Raw genomic sequence first — 25,498 nt, forward strand, 5'->3', positions numbered from 1 at the left:
GGGGGTTGTCAACATGAATGTTGAAATCACCAACGATTATTAAACAATCATAATCAATACATATAAGAGATAGAAGCTCATTCAAGTCAGTAAAGAAATTTTCCACAAAAGTTGGAGTTTTGTATAGAGTTACAGTCAAAGTTCATTTGTGGCCTTTAACCTCAATACCAAGATACTCAAAAGATTTATTGTCACCAGGAAAAGAAATCACTCTCGTTTTCTTGGGATTGCAAATGTGACTGATTCCATTTACTGCCTCATCTCCAACAATAAGCACTTTTGGCATACCTTTCGTTTTCCTGGTAGCCGCTTTGTCCTTTGGGGCTTTGGGGGGTGGATGTGTTGGTCTTGCCTCATTGTTGATGTTTGAAGGTGAGGTTTCACTCAGAGGCTCAGGCTGGAGTGAAGAAAATCTGTTTTTCAGTGGGATTCCCACAGAGTCAGAATGTTTTGAGGCCCGGGCTGGTCGCTCTGTCCTTGGGAGCGGGGTCGGTGGAACCGTTTTGGTTGCAGCTGCTTGTTTGTTTTTCTTTGGTGGAGCAGGTGTTGATGTTGAAGGTGGGTTTCGGCTCAGAGCCGGCCACGCTGATTCGTCCAGGTGAGGGGTTCTCCCTGTCAGTCGCCTCATCGGATCTGCGGTGAGACGTTTGCTTCGGCTTGGCACCCAGAGCGTTCCAGGGTGAGCTGCTTGATGCGAGGCGTACAACCTCTCTGTTGATTTGAGGAAGAGTTGTTTCATTTCCACAGTTAGTGTTGATCTCAAAGTTCACCTCCAGCTGTTGAATCTTCATTTCTATAGACTGAAGTCGTTGTATAATACTGCTAATGTCCTTGGGGTCGGCCGGAGGCATTTTGTCCTGATTCAACTTGGAGATGAAGAAAAGTAAGGTAAAAATAAAAGTAAGAAAATCCCCCAGTCCTTAGGTTTGAAGTAATCCAGTTAAGATGTCAATAATGTAAATATAACTATAAAATCTGTGACTTTAAAAATAACTGGCTGCCAGAGTTATCAGTGAGGACCAGAGAGAGCAGGATAAGCTGTTCCTCCTTCAGCTGGCAGAGTTTAGTCTCCTACTTTAGCATTAGTTTCCACAAAATACAATGTTAGTGTAGCGCTTTAGCATTAGCAGAACTAATGTTTATGATTAGTGCTTTTAGCTAACTTTTTAGCTAACGGTGCCTAAAACAAGCGCCAGTGTTGCTGAACCTTTTAATTTTGATCAAGAAAGATGTTTTATCTCTGAGTGAAGTTTGGTGTTGAAATATTTAGCTGGATTGAGTGCAGTTTGAAGGAGGAGCTCAGCTTGTCCTGTGACATCCAATCAGAGCAGCTAGTAGCTCTGATAAACCTCTAGGACCTCTGCTGCCCATCAGTCTGTCACTGCGACCCGGACCGACATGCTGAGGCTGCTGCTCCTGCTGCTGTCCACGTGGACGGGCTCAGCGATGGTCAGGTAGGACAAACAACAGCTTCTTATTCAGCCACAAATTTACAAATGAGGTGAATCAAGATTAATACTTCCCCCTAAAATATCTAAAACTAAAAGAGTTGGGATCTCTTTATTTTATTTTATTTTTTACAGAAAATGCAGATTTTAGTGATCCAGTGTTGTTCAAAGTGGGGGGCGCAGTACCCTGGGGGGCTTCAGGAGGCGATGAGGGGGTCACAGATTAAAAAAAAAAATAGAAATCTGTAAAAACTTTTATCATACTTTTTGTTTTATCTTATTCAATCTTTTTTGCCCCCCAATATATATTATAAGATAAAATAATTGATTTAAATTTTATTTCTGATTCATTCATCAAACTGCTTTGCTTCTCCAGCTAGCTTAGTAAGCAATAAATGTAAAAGTTTACAACAAAAAAGACCAACTCTGCTACAAAAGCCATAACAACTGTATAAATAAAACACAATTTCATTTGATTAATATAAAATATATTTTCTTGTAATCAAAAAAGGAGATTTTGATGAAAACATTTATTATTTGGTAGTAAAGTCATAATATATTAACTGATAACATGGCGACAGAGCCACTAAAATCAGATAATACAAGGCAACAGTTGTGCTAAATGATGTAATAATTATTGAATAGTGAATAAAAAACATTAGAAAGTTGATGTTTCTTTACATATTTTTGGTTTGGGAACCCCTGATCTAGTCAAAGTTTTATCACCTCAGGGTTCCCTTGAGGCGGGTTCCCTCCATCCGTGCTCAGCTGAGAACTCAGGGTCTGCTGGAGAACTTCCTGAAGGACCACAGGCCGGACATGTTTAACCGCCGCTACGCTCAGTGCTTCCCACCCGGAACGCCGTCCCTCCGACTCAGACGCTCCAGTGAGAAGATCTACAACTTCATGGATGTAAGAGAAGCAACTGCTTAGAGTTTTTATGTTGCAGACCAAAACGAGGAGATATTTCTGAACCTGAAAACCGACACTGCTAAACTAAATTCAATACACCTAATGAAAGCTTACCCATGCGTTACAATGGCCTAGTCAAAGTCCAGGACTAAATGATGTTCACTCCAAAGCATTGTCTTTGTTGCAGGGTTCTTGAAATTTTTGAAAATGCTTGAATTTCAATTAAGTGCTTAGCATTCAAACTGCACAGTTTGGTAATAAAGTATTGTTTGATTAAAAGCTTAAATTTAAAAACTTTATTAAAAGTTGGAACCAGCTACATACCGCGTTGTTGTAGCACTTTAGCATTAGCTTAAGCTAAATACCGTGTTGATGTATTGCTTTAGCATTAGCTTCCACTAAATAACATGTTGGTGTAGCACTTTAGCATTAGCATATGCTAAATACTGTGCTGGTGTAGCACTCTAGCATTAGCTAAGCAAAGTATTAGCATAGTAGCAGTGGTTTTACTTAGTAAATTCTGGTGTTTTGTGTCCTAGGCTCAGTATTACGGTGAAATCAGCGTGGGGACTCCGCCGCAGAACTTCTCTGTGATTTTTGACACCGGATCGGCCGACCTCTGGGTCCCGTCATCGTACTGCGTCAGCCAGGCCTGTGGTACGCCATCAGAAACACACCGTGGAGCTAAGCAGTCCCCACAGTCTACCAAAGAATCTGTACCAGGATATCTTCTAATATTATGGATGTATTCTGGTCAGGACGGCATGACTTTGGTGTAGTTTGCTGCAAACTGATAAGAAGTTCAAGGTCTGTGTGTCACTGTAGTGTCCTGTCTGAGAGCATTCCTGTCTGTTTGCAGCATTGCACCGACGTTTCAAGGCCTTCGAATCCACAACTTTCCACCATGACGGACGGATATTTGGGATCCACTACGGATCGGGACACCTGATGGGAGTAATGGGTAGAGACACAGTGCAGGTCAGGTGTCCGTTTTGACCTGCGGAGATGTTTGTTCAACCTGGAGAGTAACTTTCTGCATTTCTTCCGGATGTGATTTGTTCCAGATCGGGGAAATGACCATCTTGAACCAAGAGTTTGGCGAATCCGTGTACGAACCAGGTTCTGCTTTTGTGACGGCAAAGTTTGATGGCGTTCTGGGACTGGCCTACCAATCGTTGGCAGAGATCATGGGAAATCCCGTCTTTGACAACATGCTGGCTCAGAAGATAGTGGACCAGCCGGTATTCTCCTTCTACCTCAGCAGGTACAATTTACACCTGCTTAGATCCTCAAAAGGCTCGTTGGGTGGTTGGTTGAAGATGGCTTTCCTTACCAATAAGGTAGTGATTGAAGGGTTTCCTAGACAAATCTCTATTATTTTACATGTACATAATTTGATTGGTCTTACCTTGAGTTCTGGTTTATGGTATGTTTGACACCAGGAACCTTTAAGACCATGACAGGTCTTAAAGGTCACCTACTATGAACAAGTTAGGATGCATGAGCCAAATAAAACAATCATTACATTTTTGCATAAAATCAGTTTTAGATAAAGATACTTAGTACCTCCCAACTCAACATTTACACTTCTATGTGAAAATATCTGCAAACTGGTGCACAATTATACAACCATACGTCTTTGAAAAGCAGAAGTGGTGCCTCCTGCACACCCAACAACAATACAGAAAGTGGTTTTTGGAAGGTAAGTCAACAACAAAGCACTTGTTTTTTCCAGCAGTCATTGTACAGCGGTAAAACAAGCTGATCAAATATGCTGGATCTCCCTTTGGGTTACTAGGTAAGGGGCGGAACTCTGCTGGGGTTGCTAGGTAACGGTGCAGTGCCCATAGATTGTGACTTAATATTACGAAGGTTTATGAAACGACTCAATTTCCAGACACCAAAAAACATGAACATTGATAAAACTAACTACTGGGTGTTTTTTTAAGCACTTGTTTTGTTTTTATTTGCGATTTATCGTATTTAGTGAAACTTTTCTCTGTTTCTGCAGGAGAACAAGGACCAGCAATCCAGAAGGAGAACTGCTGCTGGGAGGAATAGATGAAGCGATGTACAACAGACCAATCAACTGGCTGCCTGTCACCGCAAAAGGATACTGGCAGATTAAGATGGAAAGGTAAATTAAGCTGCATTACGCTCTGCTGCCACTAGGTGTCAGTAAAGAATGTAAGTGCTGCAGAAAATAAACATGGCCGTCTTGTTTCAGCGTGGCGGTGCAAGGCGTGAGCTCCTTCTGTAGCCGTGGATGTCATGCCATCATTGATACTGGAACCTCCCTAATTGGGGGACCGACCAATGAGATCCTGAGTCTGCAGCAGCTGCTTGGAGCCACGCCCACAAATGTCGGAGAGGTGGGGCTCTTGAAACCCAGCGTGGGCATAATACAACGCCGTATTAACAAAAAAACTCAGAAATTTAAAGATTGATCTCAAAATATTTTCCCAAACCAACTTTAAAATTTGAGTATCAAAAGTCAAAAATTTGCATGAAGAAAGTTTGAAATTTTCAGATTAATCTCAGAAATTTTCCAGAAGACATGTGGAAATTTCAAATATTTGTGAGAAAAAAACCCTGAAATTTTCAGAGTAATTTGAAATTTTCTAACCCCACCCCAAAAAAAAAACAACAACAAAGAAATATCTGAATTTTAAAAGTCGAAAATTTGCAAGAAAAATATTTTTTCTTGGTCGCCAAGACGTTCTAAAATTTTCAACTTTGAAATTTTCTAAGTTTCAAAAATCAAATATATTTTTGACTTTTGAAACCCAGAAAATTCCAAGTTTTTTATTCCAAATTTTCTATTGGGATCTTAGGTTATTTTTACAAATTAAAATCTGGAAAGTGTGGCATGCCTTTGAATTCAACTTGGGTCAACACAGTTTCAGATATTTTGAGGCTTTTCTTTTCCTGCTTTTTTCATCTACACAATGAAATTTTCACCCATTTTGCAAAAATTTTTTTTTAAATTTTCACAGATTCTAAGATGGATTTAGATACATACTTTGAGTAGGCCATTCTTAAACATAGATAAGCTTTTACTTAAACATTATGTCTGGCTACATGTTTCAGGTTGCTATCGTGCAGGAAGGTGAACCTCCTCTCTAATCTAAAGTGTGTCGTCCCACAGCATGATGCTGATTATTCTCTACCGAACCTCTGAAGAACATTGAAGAAAATCTGCTTTTGTTTATCAAACTTAGCTAAATGTAGTCATATTAGCTTGTTTACTAATTTGTAGAAATGTTTTGTTTGTTTCAGTTTCTCATCGATTGTGCCCGATTGTCCAGTTTGCCTCAAGTCACATTCATCCTGGGTGGGAAGGAATACACGCTGACAGCAGAGCATTATGTTAGGAGGGTAAGGGCGCCGTCTGCTCTGCTGATGGAAACTTCAGCTTGTTGTTGGTTGTCATGTTCTTTGCTGATGACGTTTGCTTGTTTAAATGGTTTTTTGGGTGTTTAAACCCTTAATGATTTCTCCTGCTTGCTTTTTTGTCAAATTTTGACGTTAATATCAAGCAGAGATAAGAAGAGTAGACATAAAATGCAATTTTCAACTTAAATTAAAAGAACAAAGCAACTTTTGCCAAGCTTTTATTTGTTGACAAAAATTGGATTGAACAGTTTTTCCCTTAATAAGATTAGCTTTTGAAAATTGTCTTTTGTTTATATTCAAATTCTTAAAATATGTTTTATGATTAGAAACATTTAAGAGTGACAAAAACACAGAAACAGTATGATTTAGAAGAGAAAGTTTGAATTATGAGAAAAAGTTTAAAATTAAAAAAGGAAAAAAAGCAACATAAAAATTTAATTATGGGGGAAAATGTCAAAATTATGAGAGGAAAGTTGGAGTTAAAAAAATTTAATGAGAAAAAAGTTACAATTATTAATAAAAAGACAAAATTATGAGAAAGGAGAAAACTACAACAAAAATATGTGAAAAAAATCAAAATTATGAGAAAAATTTAAAATGAGAAAATTAAAAGTTAAAATTATAAGGAAAAAAATATTGAAAAAGTTTAAATTATGAGTAAAAAATATTGAAAAAGCTCAACATTATGAGAAAATAAACTGTTTATGAGAAAAAACCGTTTAACTTAAAAAGCAAAAACTAAAACTACTACGTGCAAATGAACAGAGAAATTATATTTTTAGAAAATAAACATCTTGTTTGGAAAGAACTGCAGTTTAAACATTCTGCCTTTTATTAAAGATATTATTTCCATTTTGTTCTCAACATTTCAACTTTATTCTGTTATGAAAAACGAATAAAAATCCACTTAGTACTTCTTCATGAAAGCAGAATAAATTTGTAAAGCTGCGTAAAGCAAGAGTTTAGTAAAATGAAAAAGTTAAGCCTCCAACATCACATGTTTAACAAAGTGATAATTTGTGATGAACATCAGTTTTTATCCTCTTCCTTGTTGGCCTGCGGCCGTCAGGAGGCGTATGGCAACAAGGATCTGTGTTTCAGCGGCTTCGAGGCCATTGACATCATTTCCCCTGAAGGCCCGCTGTGGATTCTGGGAGATGTATTTCTGACTGAGTACTACAGCATCTTCGACAGAGGACTGGACCGGATCGGGCTTGCACATGCCAGACACCCCACCGAATGATGAGTACTTCCACTGGCACGAGGAGATAATAACTTTTTCTGTGCCTCTTCATGAAACAGGCTGAAGTTTTATTTTTAAGATAAATCTGGACATTTATCTTTTATGTTAAAGTTTCCTAAACAACCAATATTCACACTACAGCTGTGAGGTTTGCTCCCCTTTCCACTCAGTCACAATAATGAGGACTGCAGTCTTGCCTTTGACCACTAGATGGCGACCATGAAGATGACATTTTGGGCTGTTGGCGGCTAATTTAGCTTCCATCTTGTCATCTAATGTGTATTTAGATTAAAAACCATAAACCTGCTTGTCTTTTCTTTTATTGTTTACTTTTATGCTTTGTTCATTTTGTGTTGATCACCAATTCCTAATTTGGTTTGTTTACTTTTGTGTTTTTATTTAATTTTCGTGCAACTTCAATATAACCCATCATTGGGCATTTTAGATTTAAAAAAGGAGTAAATGTCCAGTAAAAAACGTTTAAATTTCTAGAAAAAACATGGAAATTTAGGAATTTGAAAGGTCTAAAATTTGCAAGAAAAAAAGTCAACGTTTGTGATTAACCTCAGAATGTTTCTAAAAAAAAAATCTTGAAAAGTTGAAAGTTTGAGAAAAAACTCAGACATTTTTAGATGAATCTCAGAACCTTTCTAGAAAAATCCAGATTTCTTGAATTTGAAATTTAATTTTTCTAGAAAAAACTTTTTTTTGGTGAAAATGTGCTCCTTTCTTTTCTATCTAAAATGGCTCCAGTACCCCGTTGTACCCATCAAGACCCAATTAGAAAAATTGGCAAGAAATGCAGTAGATCCGCCTATAACAACAAACTGGCCAACCAAACTCAAACTCCTGACTCTGAAATAAATTGTTGGAAGTTGCCAGGTCCGTGTTTTTAGCTCAGGATTTGGATCAAAACCACGTTTAGCACCTCAAACAACCAGAATCCAGCTGTCTTCGTTTTCTTCTTCTTCTCCAGTTTTTGATGGCAGCTTGCATCCATCAATGTTGCACTACTGCCATCTCTTGTATTTTAATACTCTTTTCCTTTCCTCAAATTCTCCTAATGAGGTCAGTATTTTTCAAAGAACGAAATATTCTCCATTTTCTCTTCTAATCCAAACTTTACGGCTGAGATTTTGCGTCTTTGAGCTCGTCGTTCTGGTCCATTTCCTCCTCATCGTCCTCGTTTCCCACTGTTCCCTGGAACTCGCCGTCGTAATCCGGTTCTGGCAGTTGGAGCGTGTTGGCAGTCGGACTGGGCGATCTGCGGGACTGATGCCGACCCAGGCCTCTTCTCCGGCGCCCCAGGCCTTTGGGACTCGGCAGGCTGCGGATCGACGCCTTGGAGCTCTGCCGGGAGAACTGCAGGGAGAACTGCCGGCCCCGCGGCCTGGTTGGCGGCCGGTTCTTCACGGTGACCGTTGTCCAGCGGAACTCCTTCGGTCCAAGTTGAGTTGGGGAACAACAAATGGAGTCGGTCCTAGAAATACTGAAGATAGAAAGAGTTGGAGCAATAAAACACACAAGAGCTACAAGTATTTTTTAAAAAAGTATTTAAACCTTTCAGAGTTGGGTAGTAATTAGCTAAACTTACTCAAATACGTTTACTTAAGTGAAAATTTTTTAATATCAAATGGCGTAATTATGTGGTCAATGAAAACTCGGTTACTGTGGTTCCCTAAAGTCTGAAGGATTTCGTAATGGCTTTCCTCTTCAGACGGATGTCAATCATCTGACCTGTTTTTGGATTTCTTTAGAGGAGGGCAGGAAACACTTATTTTCAAAATCTTTTCACCTACTTCATGTTGTATTCGTGAGATTTTCTTGATTAGCCAGACTTTGGTGAAATTACCAGAAGATGTCTACAGCAGTTGAATCAATGGTCACCTTGTAGTTTCCACGTTTGGTTGTTCCTCAGTTGGGGAGTGATCCAGACCATTCTGATGTTTCCCAAAAGAGTCCCCATTGTGACAGGCATCAGAGAACAATGGCGGGCTGACAACCAGCCGCGGGAAAACAACTGAGGATGAACTCTCAGGTGACGGCGGGTTGCTGTTGACCTCCCTTAAGGTGGACAGGGTGTCCAGAGATGATGGAGGGATGGCTAAGGAACAGGGTGGAACCATGTCCGCCGAGCCTGCGTTCCCCCTGACAGAATTTTACCAGAAAAATTAAAACCATGAAAAACATCAGAATATTACTACCGGATTGTGTTTAAGGCGCCGATACCTGAAGTCCAGGAAGAAGCTGCTAGTTGCGTCGCTGCTGTGCCGCTTGAAGACGGGTCGAGGATGTCGGAGGTCAGGAGGTTCCTGAACACTGAGCAAGCGTCGGACTCGACCCAGAACCTGAAAACAATGAAACAACAATCACATGAAATTCTTCAGTTCCCACAAGTCTGAACAGGAAGTGATCCTCACCACTGAACCACCATCTTGGTAGGCAAAGGAAAAGCATAGATCAGGGGTATTAAAACTTTTTTGGACCAAAATTGTTGAGTCAAAAGGACTTTAGAACCAAAGAAGAAGTTCTTTTACCTGCTTAACAACAAAGCATTGGTGCTTTAAGTAAACAACAAAAAAGTAGTTAGATTGTTGTGTAAATTATTCCAGATCCAACACGATCTTGTTTTTAAATCTAAAGAATCATAAACTAAATATTAATGGTTTATTTATGCTCTCTAGATGGTAGACACCAATTTTTTATTTTGTTTATCATTTAGTTGGGTATAAATGTGAGGCTGTCCAAATTTATTCCTCAGCAGAAATTAAATTGGAAAAGATTGTATTTTCTTCTGTTTTTTTTCTTTTAGTAGCTTGTTTTTTTTCCCATTAAGCCTTAAATGTATTAGAAAAACACACATTTAGTCACATTCCTGTTCTTATATTTTCTCTACACTCCTAATATTAGGGTAAAATAATTAAGAAGATGTAAAATATTATAAAACATAAGGCGTAGCTTTACCGACTCTTGTCGTCGAGTCAGCAGAGGCTCCTGCTGCTGTGGTCGACAGTCTGAAACCTCACATTCGTCAAGCTGCAGGATGTCAGAAAGTCTGCAAAAATTATGCATATAAACCTTGTTAAAATGATGGACATAAACTCACTTATTCTCCAAATCGACGTATAAACATAATGAACGAAGGGTTATGCTGGTAAATTTGACCCCATGTCGGTGGTGGAGCCGAGGAAAGAGGGGATGCAGTAATCTGCAGCAGCCAGAGTGTACGGCGGACGAGCGTCGCTGTCGTTCCAGTAAACGTCTTTGGTCATGTGAGGAAGGTTCATGTGCATCTCGTCCACCGCCAGCAGAGACACCTGGAGGAACAGGTGAGCCAAAGCTGAACCAAACGTTTTCCTCCTTTTCAGGAAGTTTGAAGATTATTCACAATGCACATATGTTTTTATGTTCCAGATTAAATAAAACTCTGTTTAGTTTCTAAAATTAATTTCAGAAAAAAGCATGTTACAAAACAGTTTCCAAAGAAAGTAAAAAGAAAATGAAAAAAACAAAACGAGTAGTTCTCCAGAGACAATGCCAAGTTATCTAATTTATTTTGATAACTTTGTAAACATGGGTTTGTCCTATTATAAATAGCTATTGTTATGTATTTTTAGTTTATAGTTAATTTAAATATTGTGCCCAAAACTGATTAAAGTTTGAAAATAAACCAGAACTGGGATGTAGTAGTAAAGTAACTCCTATTTAAGTCTTGTAGACCATGTTGAGATGTTAAGTTGCTTAGTAGGTTACTATGGAGCTAAATTGGGGCCATAAAGACAAAAATTTTAACTGAAATAAAACTTGAGTCTGAAAATTAGTTTTGAACATTTTTTTAAAAATGTCATATGCTTTTTTTCCAGATTCAAATCTTTATTTTCAGCATAATTTTGTTCAGTTACAAAACTTTTATGTTTTAGTTTAAAACTTTTTTTGCCGTTTCAAAATAATTTTTCATTTTACTTTTTGTTCTTTTTAACAGACTTTATGTCCCCAATTTAGCTCTTTAGTTACCAATCAAAACCTACCATTTGTTCTAAAGCCTAGATTATTGCATGAACATTTAATAAATACCTTTTAATATTTACTGATAGACATTTTTTTCTATTTTAATAACTTATTTACCTTTAAAAAAAACAGCTAAAGGTTGATTAATATTAGAAAACTGGTCAGATTTGAGATTCACCAATAAAAATGTGCATTTATGCTGAATAACAAAAAATTTGGTTAATTAATTTTGAATTTCGGTATTCTCTAAATTACAACATGAACGAGACAAATTGTTCCAGAAAGTAAAGAAATCTGAATGAACTGAACTGGAAGCGCTTTTATTTTGATATTCTTAGCAGGAAGTGTCCTTGTAACGTAGCCGCTAGCTTAGCAGCGAGAAATTGTCGGCGGTAAGTCACGTTTATTTTGTTCTTACATGAGGCAAAGTAATTTAATACAGCGTTAAATTGAAGAAACATTAATGTGGTCATTATTATGAAGCTACAGCGAACATAAACATATTGTTCTGAGCCGTTAACATCCCATAATAACCCACCGACATCATTAGCTAATAATCAAGCCTGTTTCCAATTGTTTTCTCCCTGATAGACATTATTAGTAAAATAAAGACAAATGCCGCCATCTTTTGCCTCCTACTGGGCAGAAAATAATTAAGATATTATTAAGATTTTATTTTTTTAAAGTTGCTGACCTGAAGGTTTCTGTCAATGATCCAGTTGGCCTCGAAGTCATCATCATCTTCTCCAAATGGGTTTATCAGTTGCTCTGCTACCTGAGAAAATACAAATATCACTTGATTCAGACTTATAACAAACTTTTTCTGGTTGTTTTCTGGCTTCTCTGGTGCTGAAAACTAACAGATCAAGGCTAGTTTTATCTCTTTTTTAATCTATTTACTTTAGATTAAAGTAGGTATGAAAGCCTAGAACCAGGCCATAGCATCTGGTCATTTAAACATTTTTTTGACATTTGCGAAATATCTCAACACAACAGCTTTACATTATTGTGCACATTAATGTACAGCAGTAGTGGGCACAATTACACTAATATGCTGTAAGCTAAGCTAACTTTCTGAAGCGAAAACAACTTGGGTAGGCGTGTAATGAAAATTTGAGCCTCTTTGAGGACATGTGTCATTTAATTTTGCGCTTTAGCATTAACTTTCATTAAATATGATTTTAGAGTATGTTAGCAATAGCAGAAGAAATGTTTACAATTAGTGTTTTAGAGTTAGCACACTAATTTTCGCGCTAACCCTGACTAGTTTCTTAGCATGATTAGCAAATCTTGCATATTTTAATTCTGTTTTCTTAGTTTTAAAACTTTTCACTTACTTTACAGTCATAGATTCAAGGTTATTTTTACAACCTGTAGTTAAGGAATTGTTATCAAACCTTAAGCCAGCCACAGTAGAAAAAAAACTGCAGCAGGGTGAAGATGGGGACGTAAAGGTCGAGGTCGTGGCCGGGGTGACCCTGAGTAGGGTCGAGGAACTGCCGACCAATTAGACAGGCGAAGAAGAAGGTGTAGACAGCAAGAGTGACGACCTGAAGACAGAAAGACGGATTTCACAAACAGTGCATCCCACCCAGAGCTCTGATTTGGTTACAGTGATTACCCCTGATGAGATTACACGAGCTGCATCCGTTTTTCAGGACTGACCTGCGTATAAACCAGCGGGACGCCGACCCAGTCATAGCCGAAAAGAGTCGCACACCACGTCCTGAACAGATTCATCTCCTGAGCACAGACAGGAAGCAGCTGTTTGTCACCAGCTACAGACCTCAGATTTTTGTAAGCTGATACAGTAAGTGGAAAAACGCCGTCATCCGTCTCTCTGGAGCAAACCCAGGGTCATATTATACCCACATTGCTGGTTTCTGTGGTCGCTACGTGGGATATAAATGGGTTTGTGATTGCAGTAGAGCTTTTTATCTCAAAAATAATGTTTTCAAATGTAATGTTGAAAGAGTTTTTAAAATCCTGGTAAATCATCAATATCTGTTTTAAAACGAAGAACTCATTAAACGTTTAATTCTGCATGTTGGTACTTTTTGTTGAGTAAATTTGGAAAGTTATTATTCATACGCATTTTATTTCTTTTGATTTCAGACGTTAGTGAAAAGATGCTTTTTTTGTAACATGTTCGAGCCACTTATTTATAGTTTTAGCTGAATTATTTAGGAATTTAGCAAGTTTAAAGGATTATAAAGTTTACAATTAAATACTTTATACCAATTTTTTTTTATGGATCTGTATAGGTTCTGGGTTCTGTGGTTTCTAGCAGATTTAGCAAGAATGATTCTCTTAAACAAATGTAAATTAATTTCTGTTTTCTAGTTTTACTTTTGCAAATCACACTAATAATTGGATCAAAAGACATCAAATAATTATTCAAATAATTATTGATTGTATTTAGCATTATTATTACGAAGAACATGCAGCCAAAACCTATTTTAATCCAAATGTTTTTAAATATTATTCTTGACAGAATAGAAGTGACATTCTGGAAGCTTAAAACTCATAAGGTTTTGGCCAAATTTGAGTGAAATTTTAATAACTTAGTGTAATTAAAAATGGGCATATCTAAATGGCTCTACAGCGCCCCCTAACGTGAGATAGAGAGCTGATATTTGGTACATAGGCAGAATCCTTTGAAACAAGAAAAACAAATCTCTCGGAGGTATTCCCTAAACCCAGCAGAAAGTCAGCCATTTTGGACCAAACGGTCATTTTTGGATGTTTCTCAATTTTTATATAGGTCAAACTTTAACAAACTTCTGGGGATTTTGAAATATTGGCTTTATATATCAATATTTATGTGGATATGGCCTTAAGGCATTGGCGATTAAAAGATATCAAAAGCTCAACCGACGCTCTGACAGAGTTAATCTCACGTTCAGAATATTCTGCAGGTCGATGCTGTCTTGGATGCGTCCTTCCTGCCGGGCTTTAGATGCCAGGTTGGAGAACCAGACAACAGGTATCCAGTACTTCAGGTGAGGAGAACGGACGTTCTCAAACACCTTCCTCTCCTCAGGAGTCATGAAACCTGCCGATGAAAGGAATGCATTAACCAAACTTTCTCCTTTGGATGTTGATGTTTTGAAAAGAGAATCAACCTCTGATTCGAAACTTAATTATTGTAAAATCAACCGACTCATTTGAATTTTCTTTGTGTTGTGGAGCCTCTGAGATTTCAACTCTTAATTTAATCTGTTGCTGACAGTCCTGCTCTAATTGCTCATTAACGAGCCGATCTCAAATGCCTCATCAGGAACAGACAGAACCAGGAAAGATGCAACCCTTCATCTGTCATTCACCATTTTGAGTTTGGACTCAAACATTAATAATCCAAACAAATTGCTTCACACCTGCCTCAACCACATGATCGATGGTTGGGAATCGCTTGCAGACGGCCGTACTGACGGAGCGGAAGATGAGCAGCGATGTCAGGTTGATGTAGCGAACCAGCGTCCGTCGGAGAAGGCGTCCGTATTCATCTTTACCGCGAACACAACTAAAGGAAGCAGAGAAAACAAACACGATGAAGTGAAATAACTGCCATGTGGGGGCGCTGCACCAAGAACCACTGAAGGAAACGATTTAAAAACCTCTGAAAACACTGAGCGCAACTTCCTTCTACACAAAATGGATACAAAAAAAGAGCGGCGTCAGATGTTAGCAGTTGGAGGATTTCTCTTTTGTTTTTGGTAAAAGACCAGGAGCCATTTCTCCCGTTAGCGCTGGTTTCTTGTGTTTGTTTTGGTTTTATTTACCCAGACAAATTTGCAATGTTTGCATTCGAGCCAATGCGTCCATTGGTTCGATTGGTTGAAGTGAAGCCAGAATTGAGCCCAGACCGAGGCATGTAGACTGACCAGAATTAGCTTATTTGGTTAAATTTTGCATCCACGCCTCCCGAAATGAATCAGACTCATGGACAAATGAACTGGACTTTTATCAAAGAGCACTAAACATGGTTGGTGGTGTGAGCGCACCTTTACTTACCTGGAGATGAGGAACATGAGTCTGTCTGTCCAGGGAAGATTAACGAACTGATTCCACCATCGATTTACCACCAAAGTGACATAAAAGCCTAAAAAATTCAAAGAATACTCAGATTCCTCATCCTGTCTCAAAAGTAGAACACATTAAAAAAAATTTTAAAGTAGGAAGAATACTAATTATATTTTTTATTAATTTATAGCAACCACCTAAGAGAAACTTTAACTTATTTTGGCGAAGGCATCCATGTTACATCCACAGTGCCAGAGTGAATGAGTTTGAACAAAATCGAGGAAAAACTCATCCTGCTTTTAGTTTTCTGTGTTCTTTAATGATCTGTTTCCATTAGTACTCTGCTAATGAGGCAATCAAAACCCCATCAGTCTCTGCACGGCTCTGCTTTCTCTGGAAGCACAAAACATGCTGGTAAATTTCAGACATTTGTGCTTCTTACGCCAAAGTGCCCATTTTTTCATTCTTGTGGAACAAGATGTCCAACAACTCAGATGAAATTGATGTCCGTATTTGAGCAGAAATATTTCTAATAGTCTTACTGACTTAAAATTTACTCACGATGTTTCTTCTTCCCCATTTAATCCACATATACAAAAATAATAATGACCAAATTAATAAAGGACATAAAAACCCATAGAAAGCCAAAAATATAGCTCATATTTGTCAATATTTAGAAAGAAAGAAAAACTAATTTCTTTTAAAAGTTCTATCTGGATGGAAAATGCAAACATTATAAACACATATAGTATATCATATTAATAAAACTCCCTATAAAATTGATTTTGGGAAGCAAACGTATACCCAGGACGAAGGTGACGGGGATCTGCTCGGCGTATCTGTCGCAGTAAATGGAAAGTTTCTCAAATAATCTCTTCTGCTGCTCTGAGAGGACGAGTCTGCAGGACGGAGAAGACGCCATCAGGGAAAAAACAGAAACGTTTGTTGAATTAAAGCGAAAACAACAATAACTGAGACAAAGGAAGACAGTTTTGTTGCAGGATGTTTGTGCTGCCAGTTTTTCTTCAGTAGCTGACCAAATTTAGCAAACTATGTGATTTATTGTAGAGAAACTCTTTTTAAATACAAAATAATCTGAAGTTTTTGAAGTTCTCACTTCCTAATAAAGTCTCAGTCATTTTCAGGGCTTTAAATACTTGATGGAAAAGCTCCTATGTTGATGAATTGATCAATAATACAGACATGCAACAACATAGAAGAGACAGAAAAGAGACTTCAATGCAAATTAGTGGAGGGACTTGATTAAAATTTGTAATCAAATTAATTGCAATGCCTGTTATTAATCACAAAAGATGTATTGACACAAATTAGCTACATTTCCAATTAAAAAATAAAATTTTCTGCTAAATTATTGAATAAATAGACATGAGCTCAAGATCAAATACATGTAATATGTTTAATCTGTTATATTTAGAAATCACATTGGTGCAAAGTGTTTTAGGAACCTCTGAACTTTCACGGAACTCCTTTAGAAATGTGGATGCTAATATTAGCATTGGGGACGTCAGTGCTGCTGCTACATGTTTAGCATTGAGATGCTATTTTAGACCCGAATAGGTTCACCAATAGGCTAACTTCTGTCAGCACAACTTGAACACAATAATAGTTTTTTTGAGCGTCCAATCAGATGGATTTTAGAAGCAAAAATGAGCCCCGAGTGAAGCAGCTGCTAGTGGATGTCACTTGTGCGACAGACTTACTGGCGTACCAGAAACGTATGAATACAAAAGTTCCTGAACTTTTTGTATATTAAAAAAACAACAACTAATTGCATTAATTAAGATTTTTAATGCGTCAAAATCTTTGTAATTATTCATCAATACAAATGCATGCCACACTTTTCAGAAAACTCAAATTGTGACATGAAGAAATTTAAACCAGTTTCATGAATACCAGTACGTTTTTGATCATTTGTTTAGCTCTTTTGTAAAATATTTGAACGCATGAGATACTGCAGCCAATCAGCAGAGGATGATCCAGATATTTCTCAGGATCAAGAAATTTTCATACTTTTTCTAGATTTCTTTACATTTCAGCATCTGAGCCACAAAATAAACCTGACAGAGACTTTTGGACCCTAACTAAAGCTTGTTAAACACGGACGCAGCTACAGTGCAAACACAATATTACTTTTATGCTTTTATGACAGTTTATTTCGTCTATTTAAAGTGTGTAATTAGTTTTTTGAAGTGTGTGACCTGTAAACGAGGCTGAGGACGGTGTAGAGCAGAGCAAACAGGATGAACTCCCGGTACAGCAGCTTGTAGATGCTCCCCTTCCAGCGCAGCAGCAGCCGGTGGAAACTCAGGAAGGTGGCGTTGGGTACTTTACTGGAATAAGTGACGGTCATCCTGAGACGGCAACCTGAATCCTCAGGACTTTGACGCTCCCACTAGCTTCTCATGACTCTTATTTCCTGTTTACTTAAGACTACTGCAGCAAAATTAATCCAAACAATCATCTTCAGTTCCGTTTCAGAGCTGCTTTCCATCAGGCTGCTGTCCAGATTTGTTTTTGCTCCAACCCAACCCCTTCTCTCTCGCTCCTGTTTCTCTTCATCATGATGCTGTCCAGTTGCCCAGTAATGCAAGGCAGCACACACACACAAGCACACACACTGTGGGTTATATTGATGAGCCACTGGGCTAAATGTGGTCATGTTTCAGCAGTGTGTGTTGGCATAGACAGCTGTGGAGGTAAACGTGCAAAAACAGAAACACAGTCAGTGGCAGAAAATAGATGAAAGCAGCTGGTTAGAGGCAGTGGCTGTACTTAAGCTGCTAAAGGAAGTTTTAAATGTTTAAAATATAAAATATGTTTTTAGCATCAATTTGTTCATTTTTCTAGTTGGAATTTACCATCATCTAGTGGTTATTTGAAGAATAGCAGCTGTGTTAGTCAACATACTGTGTGTTTTGTCTTCTGGCACTTGTTACAGCTCTCTATGCAAGAAGATTAGGCTCCAGAAAAACAAGAATTCAGATTTTTTTCTTAAAATTCTGACTTTAATCTTTAATCAAAGGTAAAAACTTTGAAGTCAAAATTCTGAGAAAAAGTCAGAATTCTAAGAAAAAAAGTCGGACTGTTGAGAATAAAAAGAACACTGCAAGCAAATCAGTTCTGAGAAAATGAACTCTGAGAAAAAAGCTAAAAACCAGAAAAAAAAAGAATTCTGAGGGGAAAAAAGGTCAGAATTCAGAGACAAAAAGTTGAAATTCTGAGAAAAAAAATTCTGAATTCTGAATTTTTTTTTGGCAATTATAAGAAAAAAGTCAGAGTTCTGAGAAAAAAAAAAAGAGTTCAAATTCCATTATTTTTTCCAGTGGCCCAAATTCTCTGGTTTGGTTTTAGAAGTAAATAAATGATACTGACAGCGAAATTGTTGAACAAAGGTGAAAGGTCGCAAAGGTGCCTGATGACGCATTAGACTCGTGAATGTTAAAAAGGCTTCACAGATCATGTTACTAAGAGGAGCAACACAACAAAAAACACCTCTGGTCCCAAAGAGCAGAGACTGGGACAGTTTGAAACAGAGTCATGTTTCTGTAAATAGAAAGTCAAAATTCAATTTCTCAAAAAAACAACATGTAAATATTACGTGAGGATGATTGTTGACTTTGGACTTGACCACACTTTTCCCCTTTCACTCAACTTTGTATGAATAGACTATAGCAAAATAATATTCAAATTTTCTGAGACATGGATTTATGGGTAAATAAATTAGATAGTTCATTTTGTGTGCCATAGGTTTGCAGTATGTAATAGATGAGTTTCACTTTCTAGTATGAGGGATGAAAAATATTAAAGTTTTTCCATGATTTCTATGATTTTTGAGTACTTGTTGATATAGTTCCTAAAAAAATGTGTCAATTCACACATATTTTTAAAAAATGCCACAACTTCATGTTCCAGATCATCAAACTAAATTTAATATTAGACAATGAGTAGCTACATAAATTCAAAGAGCAGTTTTCAAATTATTTTACCGAGATGACAAAAAGACCTATTATTATATGGAATAAGGAGGATTAGTTAATTGTGATGGAGACAAATATGATTAAAATATGTATCAACAACTCTATAATATCAAATAAAATCAAAAATAATTAACTTTATACACCAAACTAATAAGCCTAATGTGATCATTTTATTTTTGAAAAAGCGCTTGTAAATATTTGAGGAGTGAGACATCTTAGTATTTTTTATCTTTACTCGATCCGTTCCAGGAAGTGACGCAGACTGACGCATTTCGAGTCACACCCTCAGCGCTGTTCTCCGGTCAGTTTGGTCTCGTCTCTGGAGCCTCGCCTCTGCCTTCCGTTTCTCAGGGAGCTGATCTCAGGTCTGCGCCGCTGCTCCGAGCCGGAGGAGGCAGCATCCCGCGGTAAAATCAAGCGTTAATTAGACGCTAGAAAGCAACTGCGGAAGCACATGCAGGTAGGAACACTAAATGTGAATAAAACCTTATAACAGACTATCCTTTTCATTAAATCATCGTTTATTTAACCTTTTTGTGCTCTCTGTTGCTTTATAACTCCGTCAAACTAACCGTTAGGTCGCCATCTTTGTTTTAAATTCGACGTTTCGCTGTATTTTAGTGAGAAAATCTGGCGTTCTTATTTCATCTGCTACCTGTGCGATATATGAATAAATCTATCGTTAGATTAGTTACTTAATATTATAAATGTATAATCATTGACTTTAGCTTTAACATTTTATTTTTCAGGCTAAAACTATGAAACAAATTACAGTCTTGTAATTAGAAGTTCCGTTAAAGGAGAAATAAACTTGAAAAGACCAGATTTACATGTACTTACAGTGGAAAAATTTGATATTTATGTTGAGTTACGAAGTAAATCTGGTCAGAATTAAATAAATAAAGCACAAACTGGATGTAGAATTATGATGGTATTTACAGTTGTGTGGGTGACGTCACAACAGGCAAAGGCAGTTTGATATTTACTTAAAATGGTCTCCGAATGCATGTAGATAAATTTGGCATTACTTCTGCATGTTGTAGTTATTGCTGCATCCTAGCTTCAGAATGAATTGGTTAAAATGATAGAGAATGAACCAATCAATAGACCAGAAAATTGGCCAATTTTTCTTTGATAGACAATTAGCTAATAAATGCTATAATTATTTTTTATTGAATGTTTGTTTTCCCTTTTTGTTAATGCATCAAAGCTGAAAAACTAATTGATTCTTTGATTTGTATTTTACTACCTTGAGCAGTTTTTTTTCCTTATGTGTTGAAAGACAAAAGTGAACATTTTACTGTATCAGAATCAGAAAATTAGATGTCAAAGAAAACTGTATACAAGTTCCGACCTAATCTCATTCAAGTCCAGCAGATGGTAGCATTTACACTTCTTCCTTTTCCATTACAACAAAATTTTACTTAAATTGGCTAATTTAAAAAAATATTCTTTATCTTTCTGGAATACTACTGAGAATATATATATACAAATAATTAACAAACAGTTTAAGATGCTTCGATCTCATAGAAAATGTGTTTTAAAAACCCAGAAAATCTACATTTTAAAGGAAAGACACAATGCCTGGAGTTGTTACCCCTCCTGACCTGATTTTGGCTGATATTTATTTAGACACAATACAGTTGTTTTGTAATTACTGCGGACTCAAATATTAGTTGTTTTTTGTTTTGATAGATTTCTGAAATGTCAATAACATTTTGGTTTTCTCCAATAACTGAATTATTAATGAATATTTGCTCAACAAGTTGTAAGATAAAATAATTGCTTCTTATTCTTCCATATGAGAAATATGGAATAATAGTTTTTAACAATTACAAACTCCTGGACAAAGACAAAATTAACTGGTGCGTTTCTGAATCAGGTTAGCAATAAGCATGAGTCTGAGGTTTCATTTTCTGTCTGTTCTGCACATGCTCAGTAGAGCCATGCCGTCCAACGTGGAGATCAAGGCCAAAGTGAGCGACCCAGAGGAGTTTGCCAAGATGGCCGCCCAGCTCAGCCAATCAGAGGGCACGATAATACACCAGCACGATACTTTCTTCAACTGCAGCCGAGGACGACTGAAGCTGCGGGACTTGATGGTACGAGCAGAACCAGAGTAGCTTGGTAAAAATCTGTTTATCTCTGCAGTGAACCCAGACTGGTTTTAAAACAGGTTAGAAGAAAAATGGGAGGAAATTACAGATCAATACTGAAATACTGCTCTGTACACTGCAAAAACACAAAATCTTACTGTGTTTGGTTTAGTTTCTGTTCAGATATCTTAGTAAACTTGAAATAAGACAAAAGTAACTTAGAATCAACTTTTCAGCAAGATATAAGAGCTTGTTTTAGGTCAATAATTCCTTAATGATGTTTTAGAGTTATAATATTTCAAGTATTTTTGGTGTATAAATTAGGTAAGATTTATAGACCAGTGTGGAACTAGTACGTTTTCATCATAAGAAATGATTTATTTCTAAAAAGCTATTTGCAAGTTAGTTTTGCAAGACCATAAAGAAGTCTAGAAACAAGACCAAAATACTTGGTCAGAATTTGAGTTTTTGCAGTGTAAAGAGAGAGAAAAATGCTGAGTTTGTTTGTTTCAGAACGGATCGGGTCAGCTGATCTTCTACGAGCGTCCAGACACCGATGGACCCAAACTATCTCGCTACTCCATCAGCCCGACCAGCGACCCGCCGAGCCTGAAGGTGAAGCTCCGCCCCCTTACAGCGTAAACATGGTGATGATGATGATGATGGCGGTAGTAACGATGTGCTCTGCAGGTTGTGCTGTCGGAAGCGCTCGGAGTTAAAGGTGAAGTCCGGAAGGAGCGGCGGCTGTTCCTGATTGGTCAGACAAGAGTCCACCTGGACACAGTGGAGGGACTGGGACACTTCATGGAGCTGGAGGTCAGCACACACACACACACACACACACACACACACACACACACACACACACACACACACACACACACACACACACACACACACACACACACACACTTCTGATTTAAAACACAACGACTCAGTAAAACCGTCCAATCAGTTTTCAAGCTGCAAGAATCAAACTACTGAACAGAGTTCGGTAGTAACTAGTTACATTTACTCAATTACATTTACTTATGTGATTTTTTTGAAAAAGTGTTATTTTAGGATTATTTTTACTACGCTGTACTTTCACTTTTACTTGAATAATTTTATTATGATAATACTTGTAATTGAGTAAAATTTCTGGCTTCGCTGAATGTAAAACATGTTTTAACCAGAAAATTTATAACCACCTGCAGGTTTTGTTAAAGTTTCATAAGTTTTTTACTGAAAGAAACTGATTTGGAAAAAATGTATTTTGCCTGATTTTATTTTTTGTTGCTCATATGAATTGTTATTACTGTTGTCCTTAAAATACCAACATTTCCACTTCGTATTTTGGTCCATCTGATGTTGTACTTTTTAAATATTAAATGATTGATAATTTGATCAGTTCTTCAATACTTTTTACCAAATACTTTTTTACTCTTACTTGAGTAATTTCTTTTACTTGAGTAAAAATATGTTGAAGTAGCGCTTCTCTTACTTGAGTACAATTTTTGCGTACTCTACTAATTTTGCTACTGGATCAGAAAAGCCTTTTGTCATCGAAGCGTTGCGAGCGTTTCCACGGTAACTATAGCAGAGACAGTGAGAGGAGGTGCTGAGCGACTACGCTGTGCGTCAGAGATGAACAGGTGCGCCTCAGACAGGTGTGCAGATCAACCCAGAGCCACGGGAATGTGAACCTGCTGATGGAGGAATGTGTCTGTTTATCAGGTGGTGATGCGGCCGCAGCAAAGCGTCGATGAAGGACAGCAGGTAAATGGAGCAAAACATTTGGGTTTTTACATTTGGAGCCATTTTTACATGTTTTTACATTTTTAGATGTTTTTACATTTTTGTTTAAAAAGAAATTAAAACACGTCAGTACCTAAACATTGGCAGATTGTTTTACTTATAACAAGACATTTCTTTCTACTAACCATTTTCTACCATTTGTAGAATATATTTCTAATGTTGTATAAACGCTTAAGTGTTTAAATGAAAAATATGCCAATTTGTTTTGGATTACTAAAATATTTGTTAATAATTTTTACTTTTCTATAAATGTGTTCAGATATTTGTCTTGCTTTTATTTCTCTTTCCTGCTATTCATGCAGAATCATCTCCAGAATGAGATTTAGATTTTTAAAATAAATATTAGATGCACATTTTTGCTGCAACACTTCCTGTTTCCAGAGGATGAAAACCTGCTTTGCTTCCTGTTTCCCAGGTGGCTGTGGAGCTGATGGAGCAGCTGGGCATCTCAGAGGACCATCTGGTGACCGGAGCGTACATGGACCTGATACTGCAGGGACAAAAAGAGGCTTAAAGCATCACAGTTACATTGTAATCAGATTACAGTGAACAAAGTATCCAAGAGTTTCAGTAAAATGTTAGTATTGTGTGTGCTGATCTGTAAAAACTAGGCGGAAACATTCATATAATGTCCTGATTTCTTTTTCTAAATAAACGTTTCTGAAATCATTCTGGGGTTTTTTTTGTTTTTTTTACAGTTTGTGTCATGTTTACAAATATTCAGTTTGATTTCTACTGAAAGGAAATTTAAAATGATCTCCTTCCTGCTGGGGATTTGTTGTCAAACTAGAACTGCAATAAATGAATATTTAACCAGATAGAAAGACTATTTGGTTAAATATAATTAAAAGTGAAGCTTTTAATGGACATTTTTTGTATGAAAGTAAACGCAAATTAAAATCTGTAGGTTTTTGGATTAATCACAATCTAAATTGACTAATTAAATGTTATTGTTTGATTACCTTCAATCCAACAGGAGGCGCTGTAATTCCACAATCATCAAAGCTTTCCATCCTACCTGGTGGAAAAAGTTTCAACTGGAAAAAACTGCATGTATAAAAAGCCAGAAGTTTTCACACCCCTTCAGCCTTGCCACATTATAACCTCTGAATTTTATTTTATTTTGAGATTTCTTGTCATGCACCAACACAAAGTAGTGGATAATTGTGAAATAAAACTCAAATAGTACACAGTTGCCATTTTTATTTAGAAATAAAAATCTCAGAAGTGTGGCTTGCATTTGTATCCAGTGTCCTTTACTGTAAATCCGCCTGTATATTTGGTTTGATTGGGGAACAAAGTAGCAACATTTGTTACATTTTCAGTCTGTTCTCTTTCATACTGCACTGAGTTAAACCAGCCAAACCTTTTGGAAAGCATATTCCCCTCCTCACCTGTGAGGGCGCTACACCAAGAACCACTGAAAAAGACACTCAGCGTAACGTCCTCCTTTACGAAATGCAAATAAAGGTGTAGTGTCATCGGATTTTCCCAGTTGTAGGATTTCTCTTTTGTCTTTGGTAAAAGACCGCAAGCCGTTTCTCCAGCTAGCGCTGGTTAGCATGTCTGATTTGATTGTATTTACCCAGAATACCTTGTGGTATAGTTTGCCTTCTGCTTTTGGAGGGGTCTCTGGTTCTCTTTCATTAGCATATGGATTCAAACCGCGCCAAAATTTACTTCAGCCAAACCGAGACCAAATATTCCCAAATTGGCTGGATTTGTACATTTCTTTGGAGATGTGTCTTAAATTACATTCATAAGGTCCTTAAATAGTATTTGAGTTGGAAAAACCTGGACATAGTAAACGCATGGAAGATTTTTATTTTTTTTTATTGTCACAGGGATACAAAAATGTAACTTTTTAGACTACATGTGAAACTTTGGATATGGAGCTAAATCCAGGACAATCCTGGAAGAAAACCTGTTGGAACTGGAGAAAACCTGAGACAGGGATGGAGACAACCACCCTGAACAAAGAACCAGAGACTGGATGGGACGGTTTATCAAATGGCCCAGTCAAAGTCTGGACTTGCATCCCTTAGAGACTGTTGCAGAGAAGAAGAGATGAAACGTTCTGTCTCTAGATGTTCGAAGATGATTGAGTTATAAGTTTATAACATGAGGTGGCTATAAAATGCACACCACACTTTTCAGATCTTCATAAGTATTAAAAATTACATATAATTTCCCTCAATTTCTGCACTAATTTGTGTTGATCTGCATTAGGGCTGAAACGATTAATTGGATTAACCGTAATTAATTGATTATTGAAATAGTCGTCAACTGATTTACTAATCAATTATTTAGCTGGTGTATACAGACTCAAAAAACTAAAATATTCAGAGCAGTAATTGAGCCAAAACTGTACAAAATATTTATACATTTTGAATTTAAGATAAAAACACCTCTCTGTAAATATTACTTAGTTTTAGTTTTGTGCGGTTCAATTAAAGTACATTTAAACAATAAAATGTTTATTTTCTGATTTAAAAAGGAATCAAATCCTTTGTTTACTACAATCATTTAATATATTTGAAATATTGTGTGGAAAAAGTTTAAGTGGTGAAAGGAAAA

The 25,498-nt window shown here is 37.0% G+C and overlaps 2 protein-coding genes across 2 annotated transcripts; one reads left to right on the plus strand and one right to left on the minus strand.

Moving 5' to 3' along the window:
* The first annotated feature begins 1,315 nt into the window (after positions 1-1,315).
* On the plus strand, positions 1,316-7,305 carry nots (nothepsin). Its single transcript, XM_028043378.1, has 9 exons — positions 1,316-1,454; positions 2,180-2,360; positions 2,900-3,017; positions 3,220-3,338; positions 3,425-3,624; positions 4,372-4,497; positions 4,588-4,732; positions 5,640-5,738; positions 6,826-7,305. Exons 1-9 carry the CDS (start codon positions 1,399-1,401, stop codon positions 6,997-6,999), a joined length of 1,218 nt encoding a protein of 405 aa, XP_027899179.1. The 5' UTR covers positions 1,316-1,398; the 3' UTR covers positions 7,000-7,305.
* Positions 7,306-8,115: 810 nt separating this feature from the next.
* LOC114160680 (bestrophin-3) lies at positions 8,116-17,664 on the minus strand. Its single transcript, XM_028043377.1, has 13 exons — positions 17,250-17,664; positions 15,835-15,929; positions 15,022-15,109; positions 14,385-14,530; positions 13,908-14,062; positions 12,673-12,750; positions 12,405-12,557; positions 11,702-11,782; positions 10,165-10,316; positions 9,964-10,054; positions 9,229-9,347; positions 8,887-9,147; positions 8,116-8,488 (listed from the first exon to the last, which is right to left on the minus strand). The coding sequence occupies exons 1-13, from the start codon at positions 17,399-17,401 to the stop codon at positions 8,122-8,124; spliced, it is 1,938 nt and encodes a 645-aa protein (XP_027899178.1). The 5' UTR covers positions 17,402-17,664; the 3' UTR covers positions 8,116-8,121.
* Positions 17,665-25,498: the final 7,834 nt, after the last annotated feature.

This window comes from Xiphophorus couchianus, chromosome 17 (assembly GCF_001444195.1).
Source record: "Xiphophorus couchianus chromosome 17, X_couchianus-1.0, whole genome shotgun sequence".
Classification (NCBI taxonomy): Eukaryota; Metazoa; Chordata; class Actinopteri; order Cyprinodontiformes; family Poeciliidae; genus Xiphophorus; species Xiphophorus couchianus.